Consider the following 25,630-nt stretch of genomic DNA (forward strand, 5'->3'; position numbering starts at 1 on the left):
TGAAACAAATTAGGGGAAAAAAGCGAACCGTTGGATTTACTATAAGCCAATCCAATAGCCTACATTTTATACAAGACAGTAGTCTGGTACCCGATGTACCGAACGTCCCCTGGATCTGTAAAGGGGAGCGGGAGAGAGTGAGTATTTATATGAAATTTTCAAAATTCAAAATTTGTTCACATAAGACATAGATATGCCATCTAGACTTGGGCTGCCTTGGACAACTAGAGACAGACGTGGGCTCTTTTGTCATTTTCGTTAAATTAATGAACAAGATTGGTAATATAGGGAGCCGGCTGTAACAAGAAAAGTAGAAGACAAAGTGCAGGCGGCATTGCTGTTCATAATCTGATCAAGCTCTGCTTTGGTGGTATGTTCCCGTCTCCTCTTCATTTCCTTGTCTTTATACACTTTTTCTTTGTCAGCGCTCTATTCTCACCTCACTTGTACCCATTAATAGGAGGTGGACGCCATGTCAACGAGTAACCTGAAACTGTATTCAAATTGGATAAGCACTTGCTCATTTCGGGTGCGAATTGGTCTCAACTTGAAAGGTTATTCTTCTTTTCTTCAATTTTCGTATCATCTTTGTTATTTGGGTGATGAGTTTCTTGAATTATTGCTAGCTCATATATATCTTTTGATGGCTTCTAAAGGCCTCAGCTATGATTATATTCCTATCAACTTGGTCAAGGGAGAGCAGTTCAGTGATGGTGAGACACAACCCCTCCTCCTTTCATTGTTTTTTTTTGTCAGGAATCAACAATAGTTCTTAATGAAGATGATTACTCTTTTTGGGCATTATCACTTAGATAGTAAATTAGTAATTTGCACAGTTATTGGGAAATTGTGTAAGAACTCGGGATCCCGCCCGCCCGCCCCTCCGGCCGGCTGCGAGAGCCCCTCGTGCACGTTTATGGAATATTTTGGAAACCTTTTGCTCAAGAGCATGTTACAGTAGTTGGTTCCTTTTTATTTTTGATAACCCAGTTGTTGGTTGCTTACAAATTACGCCATGGAACTGAATAAAAATGGGTTTTTGGGGTCCTTTTTTCTGGTGTCAATTACATTTTCTTCTTGACCAAATGAATGACATCTGAGTTTTCTAATTTGTTTCTGTTACGCAGAGTTTACAAAGCTCAATCCTATAGGCTATCTACCGGTGCTGGTTGATGGTGAATTTGTGGTTTCCGACTCATTTGCCATTCTGATGGTGAGTCGTTTGCTCTCACTATAATATAAATCTTCTCCTTTAGCTTGTGTAAGGCATGGAATTTGCCATGGTTTCTGGACATCTCTAAAACATTTCTTGGTGTTTATTATCTTATACAGTATTTGGAAGAGAAATATCCTCAACACTCATTGTTGCCTAATGATCCACAGAAAAGAGCTATCAATTACCAGGTGAATTGCAAGTGAATAAACGATTGGAACTTTCATTGAAAAACTGGTGTGCTTATGGTGTCGTTGGCTGATTTGATACTGGCATACTGCTTCTGGTTTGTTGGTACCCATTCTTTTATTTTGTAGAGCATGTATATATAATACCCGACTCGAGTGGTCAGGGCCACAAATCTATGCAATGTAAGTTTGGTGGTGTTAGGCAAGCTATCGAGTGGCGAACGGGTTAAGTATCTTATCACACATCGCCTAGAGGAAGATGTGAAGTACAATAAATAATATGACAAACTTCCTAATTAGTGACAAATGCTTTTCTTAAGCTCAAACTAGTATGAACTAGTGTTGGGCATGGGAAGACAAAGCGAGAGAGGAGCGGACTGTTACATTACCAGTATATATAGATTCCTAGGTGTACTATACAAGACCATGTGTTTTTTTTTTCCCCTGATCACATTGTTTAAATTCAAGCTAATGAAATAAATGTCAATAATACTCCCAAGTGTGGGAAGCATGGGTCTTGGGCTCTGAATATCTATGAAGGCTTGTTTTTCACTTTTTGCTATTAATGATATTCGACTATCAACTTATTTCCAGGCTGCAAGTATTCTTTCCTCGAGCATGCAACCTTTTCAGAATATGGGAACCCTGGTAGGTGTCTTGAATGGCTATGCTTTTTATATCTATCATTTGATGAATCTGAGTGTTATTGTTTGTTCCCTTTCTATGTACAGAAGTACATACATGAAAAAATAGGTCCAGATGAGACACATAACTGGGTCAAGTATCATCTTGAGAGAGGTTTTACTGGTAGGTTCTAACAACTCCCCTCCTTCCCTCATGCCTATTCTCCTCTGTTGGACTCACAATGACAAAAGAAAAAGAGAGATGCAAAAGAGAACTTACACTGTTGAAAAATTTTATTATCAAAATCTGATTGACCCCTTGTTTCAATATTATTAATGGTTTTGGGTGGAGACTTCTTTACCCATCTCCGTAGCCGTTAGGCTATCGGGGCATACCCGTACATGTTGTCTAAATATGAGAATCAAGAATATGATATGTCTAAATGCAAATCATTTGCAGGTATCCACTGAATTGTAGTCTTGCCATAGCAATAGATACCAAGTATAAATTTGAATTAATTATACTGAAAAATAGGGGTTGTTACATTTTATACTCTGCATTCTTCTGTTTCCATCATGGAGTTTTTTGTGGCTTGATTTGGTTACTGCTTACTTGTTTTAGCATTAGAGAAGCTTCTAAAAAACTATGCTGGAAGGTATGCCACTGGAGATGAAGCTTACTTGGTATGTTTTCTCAATTTTTTTTATCTCCAAGTTCTTATGCAGTATATACAATTAATTATTCACCTGTAATGAGTCAAGACTGAATATGTTATTTGTTTTGAATATTTATATGTCAAAATGTTTTCCATTAACCAAGCAAAATGTCTTCTGGAACTCTTTATTTTGCAAAGGTAACTTTTGGAAGAATACATGATATTGTGCTTGATGTCTTATGTCTGCAAATATTACTTGCAGTACTAGTTTATTAATACGCCTATTTTCTGATGAGTTAACGAATCATTGCAGGCAGATTTATTTTTAGCGCCCCAGATTTATGCAGCGCTCAAGAATTTTAATCTTGGCTTGGTAATACCCTTTACCTTTCTATGAATGCATGTAACGGCGGCCGTCCAAAATAATCGTGCCAAACTGAACCAATTGTTTAGTCGGTTTTTCTCAAATACATGTTACTGAGGACCGATCGAAAATACCGCCAATGACCGATCAACCATCTATTTGGCATGGAATTTGTAGCTGAAGTTTCTAATTCGTTAAAGCCTCTATGCAGGCTGAGTTCCCACTCCTACTAAGGTTACATGAGGCATACAGTGATCACCCAGCATTTCAAGATGCTATGCCAGAGAAGCAGCCAGACTCTCCTCCTTCAATCACTACTGCTACATAAATGGATGCTCTGAGTAGCCACATTTGGTTACATTGCAGAATCCGAGCCCGTCATCTTGACAGTCTACGCTCGGTGCTGGAAATAAAAGGCTTGTTCTTACCATGATGCTAAAATCTCCTTGTTTCTTTTATTGTATCTATTCTATTGACTATTGTATGAATGTGAGTTTCTGTATGGAGCTACAATATAAAACTGGATTGCAATAAAGGGTGAGGGTGGTGTGCCATCCTATGAACATTTTATAAGCCGAGCAATCAAAAGGAAAATGAGAATTCAAACATAGATAACTTACCAATGGGGATTCAGGAAATGATGCGGTCACAATCTACAACCTTCAAAAGGAATAAGAGAATTCAAACATAGATAACTTACAATAGCAGAACAAAGGCAGGATGCCACTTCATGATGTCTTGGTTCTGTTTGTCTTGACTCTCTTTTTTATCTTCATATTACTAGCAGTTATAAGCTTATAATCAGAGCAAAGCATTTTGCTTGGCTTACCAAACCATTGCTCGTAGAAGTGCCACACTTCAGCCCTGATCACATGAAGCACCAGCACCAAATGAGAAAACCATTGCATGCAACAAATTCTAACCTAGTGATGCAAAAAGAGAGGGAAAAAAAATGGAAGAACATCAAAGTTGTCTAGCAATATAGAAAAACAAAGCTCTCTAACGATGTACCAGTATGCCAAGAACTGAAATGGAGCATACTTTCCATAGATTGCTTCAACATCCTTTTGAACTGTTTGAATAGTGGATTTTCTTGAATGCACCTACATTTACAACAACCAAACATATAAAGCAATGTCCACAAAACCTTAAAATGATTATGGAGACGGAAGACTATACCTGCTTTAGATGCCTCACAGTTTCAGAATCAGTTGGAATTACATGGTAATAGCCCAAACACATCAGCACATTAGCGCACGTAAAAGGACCAAATCCATCTATTTCTCTTAGCTGTTCTGCTAACTTATCGTAGGCTGATAAGTTGGCTCTTCCGCCAACTTCTTCAAGTTGTTTTAATTTAATTCTACCATCAAAAATACCCCGTGCAAGGTTCAAGACACGACCTGCTCTATAGCCAAGGTTGCAGCGCTCAGCTAGAAAGCTCTCATCTAGGCTCGCTAGTTCTCTTGCACTTGGAAAGTTTCCTATACCTTCTTCATTGCCACAACTACAACGTTGTCCCAAATACAAATCAAGGCTATTTAACTTACTTGAAGTGTCACAGATGTTGCATTCTTTAAATGAATTTCCTTCTCTACTGCTTGGACTGAGAGTCGGGCTCAAAATCGTATCTTCTATTGTCATTTGGCCATGTTCCATGCTCAAATGTGTATCGGCTTCCAAGTCTGCTTTAGTCTCCACATACTTGCTTGTTAAATTAATAGAAACTTTGGACCCCCCATACTTTCTCTTCAACTCTTTTGCTGCAGGCGTCTTTGGAATGAAATGTTCATCCCTGGTTTCTGGTCTCCTGGACTTTGCATTTGCAGCTCCATTGACAGATACACTGAATGAACGATTCTGCAGTTCTAACTGAAGCTTGCATAAAGCTCTAGCCATGCTCAAAGTCCTTGGCCACCTGCAAAACAAAATTAACTAACCACATATAAGTATAACTTTTCTTCCCTATATTTAATCTTAACATAGTCTGCTAGTTGAAATTTTAAATTGTAATAAATTAACTAATTTCCCAGGACACCAAAGGATAAGGCTCAACTCTTAATGGAGAAAAAAATGGTCTTGCTTACATTAATCATAGGAAACATAAGAAATACATGTAAGTAATATATAGATGGACTAATGATTAACAAAAGCAGACAATGGATTGTGTAAAAATGGATTAAACATCACATGGGTTCAGTTTTTTATTTCTTTTTTTCCCTGTTCTGACAAACTAAGATCATCATTATCAAAGATAAGTAATTGACGACACTATAGAAAAGTTCATTGGGGCATTATGTCATACACGTTAAGAGCACGAAAGGTGAACGCTTATTGATCATATATGAAATGGCAGAAGCAATATTACTGGCAGTTGCAGAGGAGAATGCATTTGACCATGTCCTCGAACAAGGTTGGAGACCTGAAAATTCGGCCACCAAATCTCTTTAAACAGTCTGTTTCCGTCGATGAAACTGTCTTCACCTTGCTTCGAAACTCTCTCGCGGCTGTCTCGTCCACATCGGACAACCGCAGCATCCTGGCCACCTGAGCCATGATGGTTTGCTGCTGTTTGGGGGAAAGAGAGCCAGCGATTCGAACGCGGACATGGAGCGAGTGAGGGCTGTCAATGGGGTGGGAGATGCGAACCATGACCGAGGAATCATCATCATCTTCGTCGTCATCATAGAGTGAGAAGCGCAAAGGGCGGGAGAAGGTCTTGGAGAGAGGGTCCCAGTGGTTGGGTGGCATCATGAACAGGCCATGACTGCACACCGTCTTCTCCAGATCGAATTCCGCCGCCAGCGGCAGCTCTAACAACACCCATTCACCTTCTTCCCCACTCCTGCTTAGCATTATTTTCTCTCTCACTCAATCCTCCTCAGAGTCTCAAACACGGGATGGGGGCTGGAATTGTGCAGACCTAGAATTCCTAAAAATTCTAAAATTGCAACAATGGCTTCAATCTGATGGCGAGATTAAAAGATTCTCATCTTTTCTCCACAAATTTTTTGTTAGTAATAATAATCATAAATAATCTATGTAAGTATTAATTTAAAAAAAGAAATTTTTTTCTCTCTTCGTTATCTTTTACTATGACATAAATAATCTCTCTTTTTCTCTCATCTCTCTTCGCACCCGAGCTCACCATGAATCACGTGACATATTTGTCATCTGTCCATCATTCATAACGGGACTGGTCCCAAAAGAATCACAAAGAGATGAGGAACAAAACTCGACAAGTTTCGTCTAATGGTGGCAAAACTCTGTCCAGTCCGGATGATCGAATTTGTCCAATCCGGATTAAATCAAGTTTGGACAAAGTTATATGTCCAAAATCTAGATTCAAACACAAAATTTTCGTTTAGTTTAAAATAGGGCTAGGGCCCATATAGAGAAATCTTGTCCGATTTACTTGTCCGAACCCTAATACAAATTAGATTATTGTCCGATTTAATTGTCTGGATTTAAACCAATTTGGATTTGGTCAATTAAGTACATCTGAAATATAATCCGGATTATGGTCCGGACATATAAATACTTCATAAGCACGTGCTCTTGTCCAGCCCGGAATCGAATTTTTACCACCCCTAGTTTCGTCCACCATAGGTGCCAAAATCATGCTCGGAAGTCCGCCACCACAATGAGGAAAGTCGTCCGATCCGAACAATCCGACCACCTTTGGAGGGAACCGACACCTCCAATATAATTAAGAACTATCAGGTAAAATATATGGACAGTGGATCTTGTTAGAAAAAATTTTGTATATAGATGTCAGCACTAAGCACTATGTGAGAGAATAATTTGACCATTTATTTTGAATAAATAGGTGTATTTTTGTAAGAAAAATAACACATGATTTTGTTTACATGTCATCGTGTCACATGTGTTATGTAAGGTTATGGACAAAATCTTTACAGATGTGTAGCACTACCAACAATCTAATTTGTGAGAATGGGAGATAGCCTGGTTGGTCTGGTTATCTGCCCAGGACCTTGAGGTTCAGGGTTCTATTCTCACCAAGGGGGTTTGGGATTTAGGTAATTTTCCATCCGTTGTGGTGGCCTTCATGCCCCTTAGGCATGGCTTAGCGTGTGTGATCTTGATCTTCTGTTTCATCTAATGGGTATTATGACGTAAAATCTAAATCTAAATCTAAATCCCTCTTTCCATCCGTTTCTCTCCTATCTTCTTTCCTATTCCTTTCCATTCGAAAAGATACAAAATTTATGCCTTGCATCCCTTGTTGAAGCTTTGCATGCCAAGCAGTTGAGTTGAATGGTTAATATACATAAGAAAAAAAAAATATTGTTTTGAAACATATAAGTCACAACAATACGAATATTATGACTCAATCAAGGAATGTAGAAGTATTAAGCTAGCCGAATGTCCCAAATGCATCAAATTACCCGAGCGCACACTATGTAATCCAAGTAGAGAAAATGATTCCAAATCAATCAATTGAATAAAGATAACTTAGAATGTAATAGAGAGTAGCTCAATATTACAATTATGTATTTAAATCAACCATACAATCAAAGATTAAGAAATACAATCCATTATATCTGTAAATCACAAAACAAGTTGTAAGCACTAAGAAAATCATAGTTGACTAACTCTTTAATAAATATGACTACAAATACATCAAACCCAAGTATACCTAATGTAACACCATATTCGACAAAATACGAACAAACTTGATTCTAGCAACCTAGATGAACAATTTCAATGGATGTGCTGCAAATATGATATGCTAATTGAGATCGCAAAATAATAAAAACTGACAAAAGATTTAGAGTGTGTTTGGATTGAGGGATTTGGAGGGGGGGAAGAGAAGGGAAAGGGAGTTTCCTTCCAATTCTCTTGTTTGGATAGTTTACAAAAAAATTGAGGGGAGGGATTTGAGGGGATTTGGGAGGAAGATTTCTTTAAATTTTTGTCAAAATTCTTTCCTCCCAAAATGGAGTCATTTGGAGGGAAGAGATTACTAATTAAGTTACTTATAAGTTAAAACCTATTTTACCCTTGGACATAACACTTAAACATAAAAAATAAGGATAAACTAGTAAATTAAACTACTTTTCTTTCCTTTCTTTTTTTATCTATCCAAACATAAGAGAGGGAAATATATTTCCCCTTCCATTCTCTTCCCTTCTCTTCTTTCCCTTTCCCTTCTCTTCCCTTCCCCCCAAATCCCTCAATCCAAACACACTCTTATAGTAGTTCCACTTAACCTAAGCCTACATCCACTCCCCAAGTCCCACTTGAGAATTTCCACTATACTTGTTTAAATGAGTCAAGTGCAACTCCTCACACTTGGTTTTAAAACTAACCGAGAAGCTTGGTATTTTTACAAGAAAAAAACCAAAACTTTACAACCAATATGATTTCGAGCTCACCACATATAGCTCACCCAACCATATACTAGGTTTTAGCACTCCGAAACTCCCCTCCATTTTGAGTGGCTCTAAGGTAGCCGGGTAAAAGGATAGTGTTTAGGTTCAAGGTAGATCTTTAGGTAGCTAGATATGGAAGTGTTTGGGCTCGAAATAGGCTCTAGGAAAACTGAAAGGAAATGAAACGCACAAACTCATATTTGAGATATTATGTTGCTGGGTTTGTAGAACTTGAAGTGTGGTAGCAACTTGTGAGGATTATGTGGAATAAGGCTTGAATGATGAAATATAATGAAGAAGAAAGTCTCAGAATTTCACATGAATAGATTTGATGGCCAAAGAAATAGCTCTTGCATTAAGGATGGTGGAAATGAAAATGGCTCAAGAGGGTGAAATGTATAGCTTGGCTTTGGCTTGTTTACTCTCAAGAATCAACTATGTGATGAAGGATGGGAAGAATTTTTGTTTGAAAATTGAAAAACAAACTTGAGAGGAACTAACTGTGACTTTCGGACAAAGGGTTTGAAAAATATGAGTTCTTGAGTGAATAAGATGTGAAGAATGAAGAACAACTCAAGATTGGCAATATAGTTTGGGCTTATATGCTCTTAAGAATCAAAGATAGATCAGTGATTGGAAGAATTGAAGCTTGAAGATGAAGAACAACTTGAGAGGATGAAGCTTGTATGTTTAGGCCAAAGCTTGGAGAATAAACAGTTAGGGTTTGGCTTTTTGTCAAAAGGAAAGTAATGTATCCATTGGATGTGTGAAATCAAATCTAGTCACTTGAAGGTATTTGATCGTTTGAGACATGGAAAAGAGACAAAATTTGTGTAGAGAAATGTGTCGCACCAGAGTCGCCGGTACCAGCATTCATTTATGTTCGTCTAGTCATGACATGCTATTCTTCTGTGATCAAAATCAAGCCTTTCTTGACAGAGTCGCCTGGTTGATCACATTGTCGGATAATTACTTCATCCCATCACTCTTCATGATGCCACCTTTGAGCAGGAACTGAACAAATTGTTTCCGGATAAAGAAACAGTTTTCCATCATTTGGGTCGATGCCTTTTTCATCCTTCAAATCAAGTTTGGGGGAAGATCACAAGGTTCTACAATGCCTACTTAGCAAAGGCGAACGAGAAGATTGGTATCCAAGTAAGAGTGTTCAACGCCAAAACCAGTCCGTTTCAAAGTGTTAAGGACCAAATTCTGGGTTGTGCACTAAGAGAGAAACTGCTCCCAGACACAGAGAAACAAGATGTTGCACCTTCCAAGCTTGAAAACCAGACGTCGAAGGCTGTACTGAATCTACTGATAACATCGCTATATCCGGAGTACTACGAGAGCATAAGGAACATGTATTTGGAGGAATCAGCTGAGACTGGAGAGGTGATTAGTGTGTACCAGCCAAGCCATGAAGTGAAACAAATATTTGGGAACAAGATGCACAATATGAAGGCATGGGCTGAGATGTATCTGCTTAGCTTGAGTGATGTGTTGATCACAAGTTCTTGGTCTACTTTTGGATATGTAGCTCAAGGACTTGGAGCCTTGAAGCCATGGATTCTGTACAAACCAGAGGATCAAAACACACCTGATCCACCTTGACACAAGGGGGTTTCGATGGAACCTTGTTTTCATGACCCACCAGTGTCTGAATGCAAAGCAAAGATCAAAGTTGATGCCGGTGCCTTAGTTCCTCATGTGAAGCATTGTGAAAACAGAATTCAAAGAATCAAGCTGTTTAACAGTTGACATATAAAGTGATTGTCGCTGTTTGTTTGTAAGAGATACAGACAAAGAGACAGGATGGGTGGCCGGGGTAGATATGCTACAAGCGGTACAAAACCAACATACTGAGAAAATTAGCTATCATGTTCAGGGTAAACCAACATTCCAGAATGATGGTAAAAATAAACTTTTTATTTCAAGCACCATAACATATATCGGGAAATAACTGGTTTGGATTCTGCAATCAATTCAAATACCTAATAAGACCATTCATTCAAGTAGTTCTTGAAGAAGGCGCATCTGGCTGCTTCTCTGGCATAGCATCTTGAAATGCTGGGTGCTCACTGTATACCTCATGTAGCCTGAGTAGGAGTGGGAACTGGGTCTGCATAAGGCATCAAAGAAATAGAAAGTTGATCAAAGATACAAAGAAAGAAATGACAAGAAAATGGGGCGGAAAGTTGGTGAATTATTCTATATAGGGGGATTTCTCAAGTACTTGCGATTTGCATTTAAGATAGTATATCTCCAAGTGTGTGTCTAAGAGAGGCAGTCAAAGTCAAAGGGAAAGGGGCAAGGGGAGGAATACATGCAAAAAGAGGGGCAAAACCAACATACTGGAAGGATATTAGCCATCATGTTCCATGGTAATTAATGATGGAACTACGCCTATCTTCTTCGTAAGTTTTTTTCTCATTTCCACACAAGGCTCTAAAAAAGGACCTACGAAAAATTTAGCTAAACCAAAAACATAAAGAACATATAAGTTTCATGCCAATATAACTGCTATATAGATTCATAGAATGAGTATTACCATGTCAAGATTAAACCTCTCGATCGCCGCATCAATTTGTGGCGCTAAAAACAAATCTGCCTGCGATGATTCATAACTACTTAGAAAATAGGCTTATTAAATAAACTAGTACTCAGAAAGCTTTTATCTCTCAGATATTCCAGAAGTTAGGCTTCAGCAGGCGCATGCAGCTCCAAAAGTGCGAGTAATATTGCAGATACCAGAATAAGCTTTTTGCTGGATAGGATGGAATCAATATAATGTAATCTTCCAAAAGTCACCATTGAGGCATTGACAAATAAAACGAGTTCACAGAAATCAATATAATGATTCTTCCTTGAAAGCAATATGTTGTTTGGTTAATGTAAAACATAGTGACAAAAAAATCAGAAAATAACTGAGATTAACTTTGGTCTCAAGTCTCAACTAATTTACAGGTGAATAATTGCACAAATAGAGATACATATTCAATCTAAACACGGATCAGGGGTACAGCCTCTAGGAGTTTCCTGCACACAACACTGTATATAATGCAGAAGAAATTAGAGCATATAAATAGAAAATTGGTAAAACGTACCAAGTGAGCTTCATCTCCAGTAGCATATTTTCCAGCATAGTCTTTTAGCAGCTTCTCTAGTGCTAAAACATGTAAGCAGTAACCAAATCAAATCCAAAAATCCATGATGGAAACAGGAGAAAGCAGAGCATATCACTTTATATTTGGTTCAGTTTGTTAAGGAAAGACTATGATTCATTGGATACCTGCAAGAGATTTGTATTTAGACATACCATAGGCTTGATTATCATATTTAGACAACTCATCACCGAAATATAGGATGTGATAGTACAAATATTGATATCATGAGTTCATGACCAAATCATCAGTATATAGCCAACATAAAAGAACTTAAAAAATCTAATCATTAAAGGGGCACTAGTATTTATTTAGTGGGTTGATATTAGTTAAATTGAGCAAAACCTGTACTAATATTGAAATTTGTAGTCCTGTTCATCTTTTGAACAATCAAATAAAGTTAAAACTCAACGGTTTTAGCTAACTAGTGTAAGACATCCCTCCTGTGTCTTATCTGAATTTCATTTATTTTTCTTCTTACAGGGCTACGTTGCAATAGAATAGATCTTGTTATGAGTAGTAGAAAAACCAATCCATGAATGCTTTATGAAACTTGAGTGGTTTTGTCTCGTTAAACAAAAAGGCCAAACTTCAACGCAATGAAACTATCGCTATAAATTGTTCTTTCATGCCCACAGCAGCATCTAATTTTGAAGGGTAACTCATATTTCAATAATAAATAAACATTTCAACATTTCCGCTTTTCTTTTGCTTTTTTCCTTTTCCTTGTGATTTGTTAAGATTAGTTACTTTGTCATTCAACCCAATAAGTTAACTTGTTGGTTTGGGGCGTTTCATACATTTTATGTATTGTAACACTCTCCCTCGCGTGTGGACTAGACAAATCTGACGGCTCAACATGTGCACAACAAACAAGGCCCAACACTAGGGCAACAACAAACACACAAAGGCCCACACTTGGGACAATAATAAAGAGGATTTAAATTGCGGAAGTTAAGGTTTGAACCCAAGACCTTTTGCTCCGATATCATGTTAAGATTAGTTACTTTGTCATTCAACCCAATAAGTTAACTTATTGGTTTGGAACGTTTCACACCTTTTACGTATTGTAACAAGATTGAAAGAGGAGATGGGTATGAGGTAGCTATGCTCAATCATGAATTGTTAGAACCTACCAGTAAAGCCTCTCTCAATATGATTCTTGACCCAGTTATTTTGCACTTCTGAACTTATTTTTCCCTCTATGAACTTCTGTAGATAGAAAATAGCAAACAATAAAACTAAGAAACAATGACACATAATATTATGAAGTAGAAACTAAAAGCCTCTTTTTTCAAGATCAATGACACATATACAAGCCTACCCATTCCAGGCACTTACCCGGTTCCCCGAATTCTGAAAAGGCTGTATGCTTGAGGAAACAATATTTACTGCCTGAAAATAAGTTGACAAATGGAAAATCAATTTAAGAGTGCAAAGTAAAGAAGAAACCTTCAAAGATGTGGCAGCTCGTACATCTTAGGAAGAAAAAGTTAAAGATGAGGAAGCATGCAACAATTTTACAAAATCTTAATTATGTTTCTTTTAATCAGATTGTCAAATAACTGTATATCAACTGTGGAGGATCTTGAAACATATTGCTGCCACAATGTAGGGAGAAGTTCAATAACATTGCTTAGCAGTTAGCATTATCTGCATGCTGCAACCCTGTAAAAGTAACAGCTATATATGCTGGCATAGTTTTCAGTGAAAATAAACTATAAGAATATTTTCACTTGCCTTTTTCTCCTTACAAGGAATTATCACCTCAATGAATTTTTTCGGATCCTCCAACTGAAAGATCATAATCTCATATGTCTAGATAATATTACTATTGAAGTATGAGGATTAGGACAGTCTTCATTCAGAACAAGTGATTGGTATGACATTCAGAGCCCAAGAGCATGCTTTTCAGACTTAGTATGATAATAAAATCTAGCCAATAATTGGATTAAAAAAAAGCACATGGCTGCATATAGTACACGTAGGTCAGCCTTCCGTCAGACCCTACTATAATTGTTCACAACTGCATTAAGGAACATATACTGGTAAACTCTTTCTCATGTGAAGTTCTACAATTCAAGAATGAGTTCCAACAAACTAGAATCAGCGACAAATGTACAACAACACCATAAGCACACCAATTCTTGAATTAAAGTCCCCATCATTTTTGCAATTCACCTGGTAATTGATAGCTCTTTTCTTTGGATCTCTAGGCAACAATGAGTGTTGAGGATAGTTTTCTTCCAAATACTGTGTATGATAATAAACACCAAGAAATGATTTAGAGAAATCCAGAAACCACAGCAAATTCCATGCCTTACACAAGCTAAAGAAGACGAAATATAATGATAGCACATGACTCACCATTAGAATGGCAAATGAGTCGGAAACCACAATGTCACCATCAACCAGTACGGGTACATAGCTAATAGGATTGAGCTTTTTAAACTCTACAAAAAAGAAAGAAACTTGAAAACACAGAAGTCCTTCATTTCGACAAGAAAATCTGCCTGAGACCAAAAAAAAAATGATGCTTGACCCAGAAAATCCATTTTTATTCAGTTCTAAAGTCCCATGGCATATTTGGTAAGGAACCAGCTACTGGACTTTAAAAAAAATAGGCAGGAACAAACTACTGTGACATGTAATATAGCGAAAGCCTTCGAGAACATAGTTTTAAAACAAATTCAGATGCGTTGCAGAGTTGTTTGCCCAAATGTTTGCACAAATTCTGAGCATTCCATCATGTCCCTACTTCATGAAGGACACAAAAAAGATTCCATACAGTTTTCCAGTAACTGGGCAATCTATTACCATATAGAGCAGAATAAAATGAACAAGGATTTGAATATCAAAATGATAATCCCCAAAAAGAGTATTCATGTTCATTAGAAACTCTTGTTGATTCCGGGAAAAAAAAATAAACAAGGAAACGGGTGGGGTTGTGTCTCACCATCACTGTAATGCTCTCCATTGCGCATGTTGACAGCAATGTAATCATAGCCGAGTCCTTAAGAATCCATCAAAACATAGATGAGCAATACTTCAAAAGACCCATGAACCAAAATAACAAAAATGATACGAAAATCGAAGAAAGGAAGAACCTTTCAAGTTGAGACCAATTCGCACCCGACATGAGCAGGAGCTCCACCAATATGAATACAATTTCAGCTTACTCGTTGACATGGCGTCCACCTTAATTAATCAGTACAAGGGAAGTGAAAATAGTGCCCTAACAAAGAAAGAGTGTATTTATGGAGCATCCATACATATATATCGACGGTAATTCAATATATACATGTACAGAGAGATGAAGAAAACACCGGAACATACCACCAGAGGTCGTTCAGAATCAGAAAAGCAATTCCGTTTCTAGTTTTCTACACTTCTTGTGAAGGCTACGACTAATCTGGTTCTGACAAATTTACAGCAGCTGCCTGTATAGTTTTCAGGAGCGAACCAGACTGCCGACGACCCGGGAAAACGGTGAGCCAACCGTACAAGTGGTTTATTGCTAGCAATTATTAATAATATAGGGTATTGTTAAAGAAACCCACCATAACAAACTCACTCTAACACTTATGATTAAACAAACATCAAGTCTCAACAAAACTTTTTAGTGGGTCAAATCAATGTTTATGTGTATCAGTGTATATACTATATACATGTGAAAGTGTATATATTATATGTGTGTACAATGCATAAAGTGTGGGGCCCTCATTTAGCCCATGTGTATCAGTGTATATACTATATACGTGTGACAGTGTGTATATATTATGTGTGCGTACAATGCATAAAGTGTGGGGCCCTCATTTAGAGTCACTCTAGCACCTATGATAGATACGTAAGAGTCACACATTTTCAAAAATTTTGGAAAAATTGTGATCAATTTAATGACTAATTAATGAGTCGCAAAATAATAATTGATGAGTATTAATTCGAACATCATTAGGGTTTGTTTACATTCACTCATTAAATTACGTTCTCTAAGTCGTATTAGTCGGCTCTGCATAAAATTAGAGAGGAAGAAGTTTAAAATACAAAAAGAACATAATCGTCATTAAAAAAAGACGTAGCCGGTATTTTAGTAATTGTTGACGAGCTCCGTTTCGGGCTAACCATACCTTGTCGGAAGCGGAACGATGACAAAAAATCATACACTATGCCTTTTGGCGTAGACGTTTGATGGATTTTGGCCATCCGAGTTCGTTTAAGGCCTCATATTTGCAGTCAAAGCTCAAAGTTTACTTTTTCATATGTTTTATTTTAATTCTGTTTTAATTTAGTTGGATTAGGGTTTCCAAAACATATTTAAGCCTTTGGGCCTTGTTTTGAATTTATTATTGAATTTTATAAAAATCTATGCATACTCATGTCTTGTCTTGTCTTGTGATATATATGTGAAGAGAATATATTCTCTGTAAAAGGGTGTAACTCTTTAGTTGCAGATAATATATTCTCTGTAAAAAGGTGTAACTCTTTATTTGCAGAGAATATATTCTCTGTAAAGTTGTAATTCTTTAGTTCCATCAACAACCTCAAGGTTAACACCATTAATCTATATATACATATACATGGTTGTTCTTGGAAATATACATACCAGCAGAAGATATGAATTTGGATCAATTGAGGATTTGGGCCAATGATCTGCGATTGTCAAGTGGTTCAAGTGATCAGATAAATATACAACTTTTTAATTGTATTAGGAAATTTTTTCATTGATTGCAGATGCTCAAGTGAATGGCTATTGTTCTCAGGATGATATTCTTGGGCATGAAATAAAACAAGAAGACGAAAATTTGGACGAAAATATTGACGAAAATGTGGACGAATTTTCCACATACATGGTATGATATTTAACTCAATTAATATATGTTTTATTATGTCAATTTGTAAAAATTGTTAATTTCTAACATAATTAATACTTTTTTAGGTATTCAATTCGCGTCAATCTCTTATTGATTGGATTAAAAATACCAGACGTAGTTTAGGATATATCATTGTCATTAATAGGTCAGAGACTAGTCTAATCGGGAAGAGTCATAGACCGTTGTTCCAATGTGATTGTGGTGGCATGTACAGAAGTAAGAAAACCTCCACAAAGGTTACAGGCACAAAAAAAAATTGGTTGTCCTTTCAGATTGAAAGGGGTGAAAATGCGAACAGGTGATGACTGGATGGTAAAGGTGGTATGTGGAACACATAATCATGCCCCTGCAACATATATGAAGGGACATCCATACCCCGGTCGGCTCTCTGAAAGCGAAACCCAGTTGATGGTACATCTGTCTACGAAAAATGTGAAGCCATGAGATATTTTGACATCGTTGAAGAAGCAGAATCCGGACAACGTGTCTACCATTAAGACTGTATATAATGCATGCCAGAAATTTCAAACCTCAGAGAAAGCCAGTAAAACCCATATGCAAGTTGTCATGTCATTCTGATGAATACCCACCCCGGCCCATAAGGCCCAAGGTAGAACTACAACCCGGAAAACCGGCTTACTAGGTGAGGGTGCCTTGGATCCTTATAAACTAGAGTTGGTAGCCCTATTTTTTCGATGTGGGATACTCATCACATTCCTACAACATGAAGGATACATTTTCGAGAGTCGAACAAATGCTGTAACCAATGAACTTGAAGATTTATTCTTCGCACATCCAGGAGGATCATTAAATCGATGGCGTGCATTCCCGCATGTGTTATTGATGGATGCAACATATAAAACAAACAAGTACAGGATGCCTCTCCTTGCATAGCATTCATGTTCCTGCACTCAGAAAAAGTGTTCAATTATACTTGGGCTTTAAGGTGTCTGCAGTCAACAATGGATGGATGCACTGGTCCATGAGTTATTGTCACCGACAGAGAGTTGGCCTTAATGAATGCATCTACCCAGGTATTTCCTGATGCTAAGAAATTACTTTGTAGATGGCACATCTATAGGAGTATTTTGAGCAAATGCAGGTCATCAATAACAGACAACGAAACTTGGAATGCATTCTATAAAATGTGGACTAAGTTGCTAGAATCCGAAACAGAGAATGCGTATGTGTGCAATTTGGAGGACCTTGAGGTAGTGTTTCAAAACTTTCCAAGTATTATTAATTATCTTAATAATGTATGGTTTACACCGTATAAGGAGATGTTTGTATCCGCATGGACCGACAAATATATGCATTTTGGAAACCAAACAACTAATAGAGTCGAGAGCCAGCATGCCAAGTTGAAACGATACTTGGAGTCATCACAATCAGATTTGGTGACATCACTGTCATTTATTCATCACGTCATCCAATCACAAGACATAGCTATCAAAGCGAGTATTGAGCAGAGCAAAACTATCGTCCAACATCGATTCAATATACCGCACTTCCAGGAATTATGTGGTTTCTTTTCAATCCACGCATTGCATATGATTTTGAAGGAATTTGAGAGATCTAAGAATGCCGGAGAAGTTTCCTACAAATGCGAATGTCAAATTCGTACGAGCTATGGACTACCATGTGCGCACGAGCAAGCAATATTTGAACGATAGTCGGCCTATACCAATTAATTCCATAGATAATTTTTGGAGGAAACTTGACTTATCACCGTGTGTGTCTCTTCAAGACGATGACATCGATTGTGTCGTCGATCTGCAAGTGTTAACAAAGCAGTTTAAGCAGCAAACAAGGCATGGCAAATTCAGTCTTTTAAGGAAGTTGAGGGAGATAATCACACCATCAACAACTTTAATTCGTGAACCTGTTGTTAAGACGAACACTCGTGGACGCCCCTCCTCGAAGAAAAAAGTTACATCAAATACTCGTGCTAATCCGTCTGCATTAGTGTTCGTTGAGTATGATTCCTCTTATTCTCGGGAACCAAGCAGACACAATTATTCGTTTGGAGGCCCTGACTTGAAGAGTAGGGAAGACATATCCACTCGTGCTAATACAGCTACATTTGAGTTTGTTGAGTCAGATATTTTCCAGTTTCAGGAACCAGCGATACACAGTTGCTCCTCTACTTACAACTACTCTGTACATGCCTATGTTCGTCAGTTTCCACCTATACTTCATCCTTACATTATGCATGTACAAGACGTAAAACCTGATGGAAATTGCGGCTTTCGGGCAATAGCTGTCTGTCTTGGTCTTCACGATGATGCATGGGCAACTATCAGGTATAACTTAATAGAAGAGTTGCACATATTCAGGACACAGTATGTTGTAATATTTGGTAGTGATGACTAGTAGACTCTTGTTTACAACTCACTGAGCTTCTTTGCATTAGATAGAGGAGCACCGATTGAGCATTTGATAACTATGCCTGACATGGGTCTCTTGATTGCTTCAAAGTTCAATGTGATATTACACGTTTTAAGTGCTGCACAGAGCTTCACATATTTTCCACTTCGATCTACTCCACCACCGTCGTATCAACATGTTGCTATCACTATCGGGTACGTAAATAATAATCACTACGTTCAGGTTGCAGGTTGCATTGACAGAGGGTTACTCGATGGCTCCCATCATGCCTCAATGGGTTCACTTCAAACATGATTGTGCAACTGCATGGGCTACCCCGTATGAGGAGCGAATTCATGCGTACATGCAGTATATGCGTCCTAGGTTTCATTCTGAAACCATTGTGTTGGAAGATTAGAAATGTAATGTGTTAATATATTTGAATAAATTTGTTTTAAATATTCAAAACTTTTTTGTTATTTAATTTTATCTCGTATAAAAAGGGAAAAATCGGAAATTCAATCAGATTATATTAACTTTCTTACAATCTTTGTATACAAGTCCCGTGGACAAACATTATCTCTCTTTGCATATATATATATATACACACGTTATAACAGTGAATCTAACAATTAAATATTATAATTGTGAATCTAACTCAATTATTTGTTTAAGTGAAATAATTAATAGTAATAAAAAAGTTGGTTTTAGTATATTTTTTTCGTCATTTTCCTATATGTATATGTATATATAGGTAACGCATGCAATGGAACATGGATCCTGTGAAAGTTCGTCTATAGGGTGGTTGAAAGTTATATGCCACGTGCTTTAAGGAAGAAGAATAGTAAAGAGTGTGTGTCGAGTCCCAATAATTCTCTCTCTTAGTCTTTCTCTCATAATCCACTGTCTTGTCATTATCGAGTCATGTGTTTGTCTCCATGATTGACTACCTTAGTACGGGCAGAGATAGGTAGGAAAGAATATGGTGAGTTTATATAGTAAATAGGATGGGTGTATTTAGAAAATCTCATTAATAAAGCAGGCGATTTTTCGTCATATCATGACTCACCAATTTATTAAAAAATTGATTTATTGTTAAGAGACACTAATCTCATCCCCTCGAATTGATAATCCCAACCCCCAAATGTCTCCATTAATATGTATTGATGTGATATAATAAGTTTATTTTAATTAATTGATAGGATATGAAAATCAATTAGAGGATAGCAAAACTAATTTAACTAATTTTTGGAATAAAAATAAAATATCAAATCACACATAAATCGAAAAAATTAAATATCAAATTATATATAAAATAATATTAAAAAAATAAAATTCAATCATTTGAGGATGAGATTATAATTGGTAATTGTTAAATACCCATACTTTTTTACTAAATATACGCAAACATATATGTATTGATTTGACAAACAAGTAGAGATGATTGAGAGTGGCAACTGACAAGACACAGAGAGGAAAAAATCTTTATTTTTCAACTTTCTCCTTAGGATGGTCCCATGTGAAAACCACATTTTGTCGGGATTGGGGGGCTGGAATATGTTTAAGGTGGAATTCCTGAAATCTTTTTAATCTCATCCATTTATATCATCCAATGGTCATATTAATTGCCACATGACAGCTACTTGCACCAATCAAACCCCTTTATTTTACTCAACTTTTTTAAATTTCTCTCTCATAGAACTAGAGAAAGCCATCACAAAGAGCATGCAGAACTTTGAAGAAGGGGGAGCTATTCACCATAGTTTTCGATACATTGACCTCAAGGTCCTCAACAAACCCATACTAATTCCCATCAAAGAAGAAGACCACCGAACCCATCTGCAGGTTTTGCCTCTCTTCTTCTCATACTTCTCCTCATCGACTTCTTACCAATCGTCAAATCCTCGGCATCGGCGGCTCAAAAAAATATATTTCTTGATGATTCGAGCCCAGTATCACTCCTGGTATTCCTATTGCAGAACTTGAAATCTCAGAAAAACTAAAGATTCAAACTTCAACCCATTTGAGATAATTGAAAGAGAAACTCAAAACCCCCATTTCAACAACAATGTATAAACATAAACAATTACTAACCACAGACTTGACAATCACTCCATCAAGTACCAGAACAGCTCCATAACATCCAGATCTCTCGTATCCCTAATCGATACAACCATAATAATGAAATCAAGAGAGAGAGTTCTACTTCTACATTACACTTGCAGTCAAACAAGGAATCAACTTTAGAAGCTAAAATGTGATAAAGACAAGGAATTTCTTACCTTTCTCGTCCTTGAAGGCGAGGATTTATGGGGGTTGTGGTATTCAGTTATAACATTGTTGCGCTTAGCTAGCTCTGCATCTCAGCGAGGGAGAGGAGCAAGTAGAGCACAGAAAGACAAGAGTGAGAGAGGGGGAGAGACAAGGAGTGTGGGGCCCATAATATGATGATGTGGCAATTATTATGACCATTGGATGACATAAATGGTGGGGATTTAAAAGATTTCAGGAATTCTACCGTAAATGTATTCCAGCTCCCCCCATCCCCATTTTGTCATTATGCATTTATGCCGGTGTCTTTTATTTTTTTAAAAAAATATTTTAATTATTTAAATGATTAAAATATTCATTTTTATCTTTCATTTGAAATTCTTATAAACATTTTTATAATTAATTTTATTTGAAATAAGATATTTATTATACTTTTATATTTTCTATCTTAAATTAATCAATTATCTTTCTTAATCTTCCGTTAAATTTCACAAAAACCAATTGAACACCTAAATCATATACATAATATGATTACTGAATAAGAGAATGCTTTTGGTGCAGCCACATCAGCTCCTTAACTAGCAATTTTAAAGTTGAAATTATTGACTCATTGTTGCATTTTAATGTTGCAAGTGGTGATATGTCTTCACATCCTCCCCTTTATTTCTAGATTTATGAACAATGTGCTTGCAATTTTCTTCACGCAGATTGAAAGACATATCTACTTGAGATTGATTGAAAGCTGTAGAGGCTATGTAGAGACTATTTTCGAGCTATATATGGCACGACGTCATGGTTAGAGCTGTTTATCACTTGATGTCTATCTATATGTACAATCAATATGATATCAATTTTTTTAAATCATTTTTAAAATGAGTTGTTGAATTTCATTGTAAATTATAAAGATTAAGTTTGTTTTGGTTCATATTTCAGCAACTTGGGATTTGCATTTCCTTATGATTAATTAGATTTTATATTTCCTTTGTAGGTTTTGGTGGAAAAAGCACATATGAGGGGATGTTCTCATGTGAGGAAACAATATTTATGTTCTTTATGAATTGGCAATAGGGTATGTTGTTTAAACATTTTCGTTGAATCTTATTTCATGTTAATCTTAATAATAACCATCGGATTTTTTTCCCAATTTTCGGATTGCTTAATGGTAATGTTGTTTTATTATAATTCATTATTTTCAGAAAGTAGATGTGTGTCCTTGTGGTTTTTTCGTTAATAGGTAACCAAAATTCGGATTGCTAATAGAGTATTTGATGTAGTAAACGTCATTATGCATATAACTTTCCGAGCCATTTCAATTCAAAATTTTTTTTCAATCTCAATTGTTATTTCTAACTCTTTGTGATGTGACATCTTTTTATGGACATAATGTCCTCTTCATCTTCGGTTTATAAACAACAAAACAAAAAATATAATATTAAATTAATTTATTATTGGATTAAAAAACTCAAAATCCTAAGTTATTTAGGTAAAATTAACTTAGAATTTTGAGTTATATAATGTACATGAATACAAATTGATTGATATAAACCGTATAATTAAGTAAATGCCGCGCAAAGCGCGGGGTAAGACCTAGTTTTTCCATAAAATCAAAACGTTTTGATTTTAATCCCCAAAGGGTCGAGGATTGAAACTCATAATTTAATTTATTTACAAGAAAAGTAATAGTATAAAAATGAAAATTTATTTAATTAAATATATTTCTGTTCAACTTAGGACCACCTAAAACACATTCACAAGTCATTCCAACTTTTTTTTTATAACGAATTACACCATATCAGCTTGTCCTATATTCGATATGAGTCTAAATTTTGAATTTGATCTGTCATGTCAATGTGCACAAAAAATTATCACCAGACAACATGATAAGTTGAGCCGAAAGCTTGGCCGGAATAGTACACGAGCTAAATTGGCATTGAATAAATTTGTTCTCCTAAATCATTGCATTTTGAGTAAATCAACATGATATTTGGATTTATTTGATAATGATTTTTGCCTGGACTGTAAAGGCAGCAGCTCAAAGGATTGTATTTTGCCAAATCTGTTCACATGAAGGGGCAATTCGGTCCGGTCGATCAAAGGCTGCAGTGCCGACACGCGCATTAAAGAGAGAGTGGGTCTATTTTCACCTAAACCATACACTACTAATACGGTATTAACTGTAATTATGCAAATGTTTTAACATATTATACAATATATACTTGTCCTTATGCTATATATGTACATATCTGTTTTTTATCTTCTGCTCCAGACAGGAGACCTCACAATTCTAGCTATTGGGAACAAAAGTTTTGTGGATATGGATTTTGGATTTGCAGGTGTGCCAGGACTTGCTATCAACCTAAAGGATTTGATAAGATGCTTTGTAGGATTTTGCACCAAATTTAAATTCGACTCTGTACCAAACAGACTGTGCGCAATTAGAGAACACAAGCTGCTGGCTCGAGATTTTCCTTCTGGGAAAATGACTTAAAATGCTTGGAGTGTCAATCTAGAAAAAAGCAGAAAAAACGGAAGACTAATCATCGGAATGAAAATAGCTCCTATTGGAATAAAATGAAAAACAAAGCATTACTGGAATACATCAGGATCTTCATTGAAAAGGGATACATCCTGGGATGTAGGCGTGCTTTATAAGCTTAAACTAAAATATAGCCGTGAGGGCTTTTGGAAATGTAAATCTAAGTACTAGTTAGCACAGAGCCACGCTAAATAAAAAGATAAGTGGTCGGAGTCATGTCTAAGAAAGTAACTAAAGGATTGAAGACGTTGAGTCTGTGTTTGATGCGAGGTAGTATGCTGTTTCTAGGGTTGTTATTGGTACGGTTACCGTTACCAAACTCTGAATCCCGTTACCATACCGATCCCCTTCAGTAACTAAAAAATGCTACCATTACCGTTATCAAAAGTGTCGGTATACCGATCGATCGGTAACGGTTAATCGGTAATTGATAAATTTATCGATTCTTATAATCCCCTTAATTGTTCCTCATCAACTCTGATTTCTGTTGAAAAAAATATGCCCAAAAATCATCAAGAGTTTAGCATATCATAACGACTCATTAATTCATGTCATACGACTATTTCTCTAGGAAACAAAGACAACAAATTTTAAAAATAATGCACAGATAAAAACTTATGTAAATTAAGTTTATGAATTCAGTGCATCTCTTACAATGATAAGAAAAGCCAATAAAAATCTATTACCCAAGAGTTGGACACTTGCAGAGAGATTCTTCAATCGGCAATTGCTTGCAGACTCTACATAAAGCAATTAAAAGATCAAAACCCCCCAACGAACACCTCAAAAGGAAATCTAGGGGAAGAGGATAAAACAAAAGTTGTACCCGTACGGAATTTTTCTCTTTCTCAGTATGATCTCTATCATCATCTCTATTCCCTTTATCAATTCTCCTATCCCACCTAGGTTTATGAATTTCTCTATCAATTCCATTACCTTATCCTTACCCATGAGGTTCCAACATTTGATCCTTAATTGACCTAGGAGTTGTTCCCGGGCATCCTCAAAAAAAAGGTTATTATACACCCCAACCCCATCCCTTGGAAAGAAAAAGGTAGCACCGAAGAAAGGAGAACTGACCTAGATCGACGGAGGCAGAGTGGTGACGAACTCGTCGATGTGAGGAAGCAATAGTGAGGAACTCGCAGATGTTAGCCTAAGAGTTATTTGGAATTGGAGGTGAGTTGCGCCTCATATGAGAGTGGAGAGACCCTAGTGGTAGAGATTGAGAGAGTGAGGTGTGAGGATAACCCTAATAATTAATCAGTGGTGTAGATTATAGTGGATGAATCTAATGGTCATAAATTAAACAAAACTAAAACTAAAAATAATATTAATATATATTTAATATATGTCGGTCATCGGGAAATTTATCGATTTTGAACTTTGCTTACCATTACCGGTATCGAATTCAACGATAAATTTACCATACAGAAGTATTAGTCATGGTATACCAGTATTCCGTGATTTTCGGTAACCAAAGTGTCGGTAACGGTATATCAATGGATAATTTACCGCTACCGTAACAGCCCTAGCTGTTTCTTTCTCTTCGTCTTTTATAGTGCTAAAAAATGAGCACTTATTCTGTTCTAATTGGTTAATAGGGTCTAGTCGGTTAATAGGGTCTAGTCTTTATTGCTTTCCTAGTTATAGTAGAAGTTGGTTTTGTAATAATTATATAAGTTGAGTTGCCTACAGTATGAAAGGTATCAATAATATTAATAAAAAACCCCGAGAATTTATTCTCAAATTTCCTTGTGTCTCACGTAAGTTAGGCCAGGGTCCTATTTGGTTTCCAGGTTTCATCAGTCTTTTGGAACTCTTCAAATCACACTTTGCTGGAGTTGGAAAAGTTCTAGGTTGGTGAACCTAGGTAGTGAATGTAAGAGAAGGTCTCCGAACCACTCTAAAATCGTTTGTGTCGATTGTTTTTTCTTTTACTTGCTTTCAAATCTTTATTTTGGTCACTGTGGACCATGCATTA

The 25,630-nt window shown here is 36.5% G+C and overlaps 3 protein-coding genes, 1 long non-coding RNA gene and 1 pseudogene across 9 annotated transcripts; 2 read left to right on the forward strand and 3 right to left on the reverse strand.

Annotated features, from left to right (window-relative positions):
- Nucleotides 1–244: 244 nt before the first annotated feature.
- Nucleotides 245–3,614, forward strand: LOC120004350 (glutathione S-transferase zeta class-like). The gene is made up of 10 exons (XM_038853678.1): nt 245–370; nt 461–554; nt 657–713; nt 1,128–1,213; nt 1,333–1,404; nt 1,996–2,049; nt 2,133–2,208; nt 2,647–2,708; nt 2,994–3,053; nt 3,256–3,614. Exons 2-10 carry the CDS (start codon nt 473–475, stop codon nt 3,370–3,372), a joined length of 666 nt encoding a protein of 221 aa, XP_038709606.1. The 5' UTR covers nt 245–370; nt 461–472; the 3' UTR covers nt 3,373–3,614.
- A 26-nt stretch (nt 3,615–3,640) lies between these two features.
- Nucleotides 3,641–6,171, reverse strand: LOC120004348. 3 transcript variants are annotated; one of them, XM_038853676.1, is made up of 4 exons: nt 5,413–6,171; nt 4,224–4,962; nt 4,086–4,147; nt 3,641–3,908 (listed from the first exon to the last, which is right to left on the reverse strand). In XM_038853676.1, exons 1-4 carry the CDS (start codon nt 5,898–5,900, stop codon nt 3,773–3,775), a joined length of 1,425 nt encoding a protein of 474 aa, XP_038709604.1. In that variant the 5' UTR covers nt 5,901–6,171; the 3' UTR covers nt 3,641–3,772. The 3 variants fall into 3 exon arrangements, with proteins under 3 accessions (XP_038709604.1, XP_038709603.1, XP_038709605.1); XM_038853675.1 differs by having other exon boundaries at nt 4,056–4,147; nt 5,413–6,169; XM_038853677.1 differs by having other exon boundaries at nt 3,882–3,967.
- Nucleotides 6,172–9,242: 3,071 nt separating this feature from the next.
- Nucleotides 9,243–10,198, forward strand: LOC120003405 (annotated as a pseudogene).
- Nucleotides 10,199–10,242: 44 nt separating this feature from the next.
- LOC120003406 (glutathione S-transferase zeta class-like) lies at nt 10,243–15,138 on the reverse strand. 4 transcript variants are annotated; one of them, XR_005469339.1, is made up of 11 exons: nt 14,938–15,137; nt 14,709–14,799; nt 14,558–14,614; nt 13,969–14,054; nt 13,783–13,854; nt 12,943–12,996; nt 12,738–12,813; nt 11,545–11,606; nt 10,989–11,048; nt 10,793–10,912; nt 10,243–10,559 (listed from the first exon to the last, which is right to left on the reverse strand). XR_005469339.1 is itself a non-coding variant. In XM_038852381.1 (10 exons), the coding sequence occupies exons 2-10, from the start codon at nt 14,788–14,790 to the stop codon at nt 10,449–10,451; spliced, it is 660 nt and encodes a 219-aa protein (XP_038708309.1). In that variant the 5' UTR covers nt 14,791–14,836; nt 14,938–15,137; the 3' UTR covers nt 10,243–10,448. The 4 variants fall into 4 exon arrangements, 3 of the variants coding, with proteins under 3 accessions (XP_038708309.1, XP_038708307.1, XP_038708310.1); XM_038852381.1 differs by lacking the exon at nt 10,793–10,912 and having other exon boundaries at nt 14,709–14,836; XM_038852379.1 differs by lacking the exon at nt 10,793–10,912 and having other exon boundaries at nt 14,938–15,133.
- A 5,256-nt stretch (nt 15,139–20,394) lies between these two features.
- LOC120003210 lies at nt 20,395–21,239 on the reverse strand. The gene is made up of 3 exons (XR_005469310.1): nt 21,122–21,239; nt 20,934–20,999; nt 20,395–20,800 (listed from the first exon to the last, which is right to left on the reverse strand). It is a non-coding gene; the product is annotated as an uncharacterized LOC120003210 (long non-coding RNA).
- Between the last annotated feature and the right edge of the window lie 4,391 nt (nt 21,240–25,630).

This window comes from Tripterygium wilfordii, chromosome 8 (genome assembly GCF_013401445.1).
Source record: "Tripterygium wilfordii isolate XIE 37 chromosome 8, ASM1340144v1, whole genome shotgun sequence".
NCBI lineage: Eukaryota > Viridiplantae > Streptophyta > Magnoliopsida > Celastrales > Celastraceae > Tripterygium > Tripterygium wilfordii.

What these genes read in the sequence shown, in the direction of transcription:
- LOC120004350 (XM_038853678.1), top strand. Translation starts at nt 473, where the DNA reads ATGTCAACGAGTAACCTGAAACTGTATTCAAATTGGATAAGCACTTGC. An exon ending in TTCAGAATATGGGAACCCTG is followed by an intron (nt 2,050 to 2,132) that starts GTAGGTGTCTTG and finishes TTCTATGTACAG; the next exon opens with AAGTACATACATGAAAAAAT. An exon ending in CTGGAGATGAAGCTTACTTG is followed by an intron (nt 2,709 to 2,993) that starts GTATGTTTTCTC and finishes GAATCATTGCAG; the next exon opens with GCAGATTTATTTTTAGCGCC.
- LOC120004348 (XM_038853675.1), bottom strand. Translation starts at nt 5,900, where the DNA reads ATGCTAAGCAGGAGTGGGGAAGAAGGTGAATGGGTGTTGTTAGAGCTG. An exon ending in ATTCTCCTCTGCAACTGCCA is followed by an intron (nt 4,963 to 5,412) that starts GTAATATTGCTT and finishes TTTGTTTTGCAG; the next exon opens with GTGGCCAAGGACTTTGAGCA. An exon ending in TTTCAGTTCTTGGCATACTG is followed by an intron (nt 3,909 to 4,055) that starts GTACATCGTTAG and finishes TCATGTGATCAG; the next exon opens with GGCTGAAGTGTGGCACTTCT.
- LOC120003406 (XM_038852381.1), bottom strand. Translation starts at nt 14,790, where the DNA reads ATGTCAACGAGTAAGCTGAAATTGTATTCATATTGGTGGAGCTCCTGC. An exon ending in AAAGAGCTATCAATTACCAG is followed by an intron (nt 12,997 to 13,782) that starts GTGAATTGCAAA and finishes ACTTATTTTCAG; the next exon opens with GCAGTAAATATTGTTTCCTC. An exon ending in CTGGAGATGAAGCTCACTTG is followed by an intron (nt 11,049 to 11,544) that starts GTACGTTTTACC and finishes GAATCATCGCAG; the next exon opens with GCAGATTTGTTTTTAGCGCC.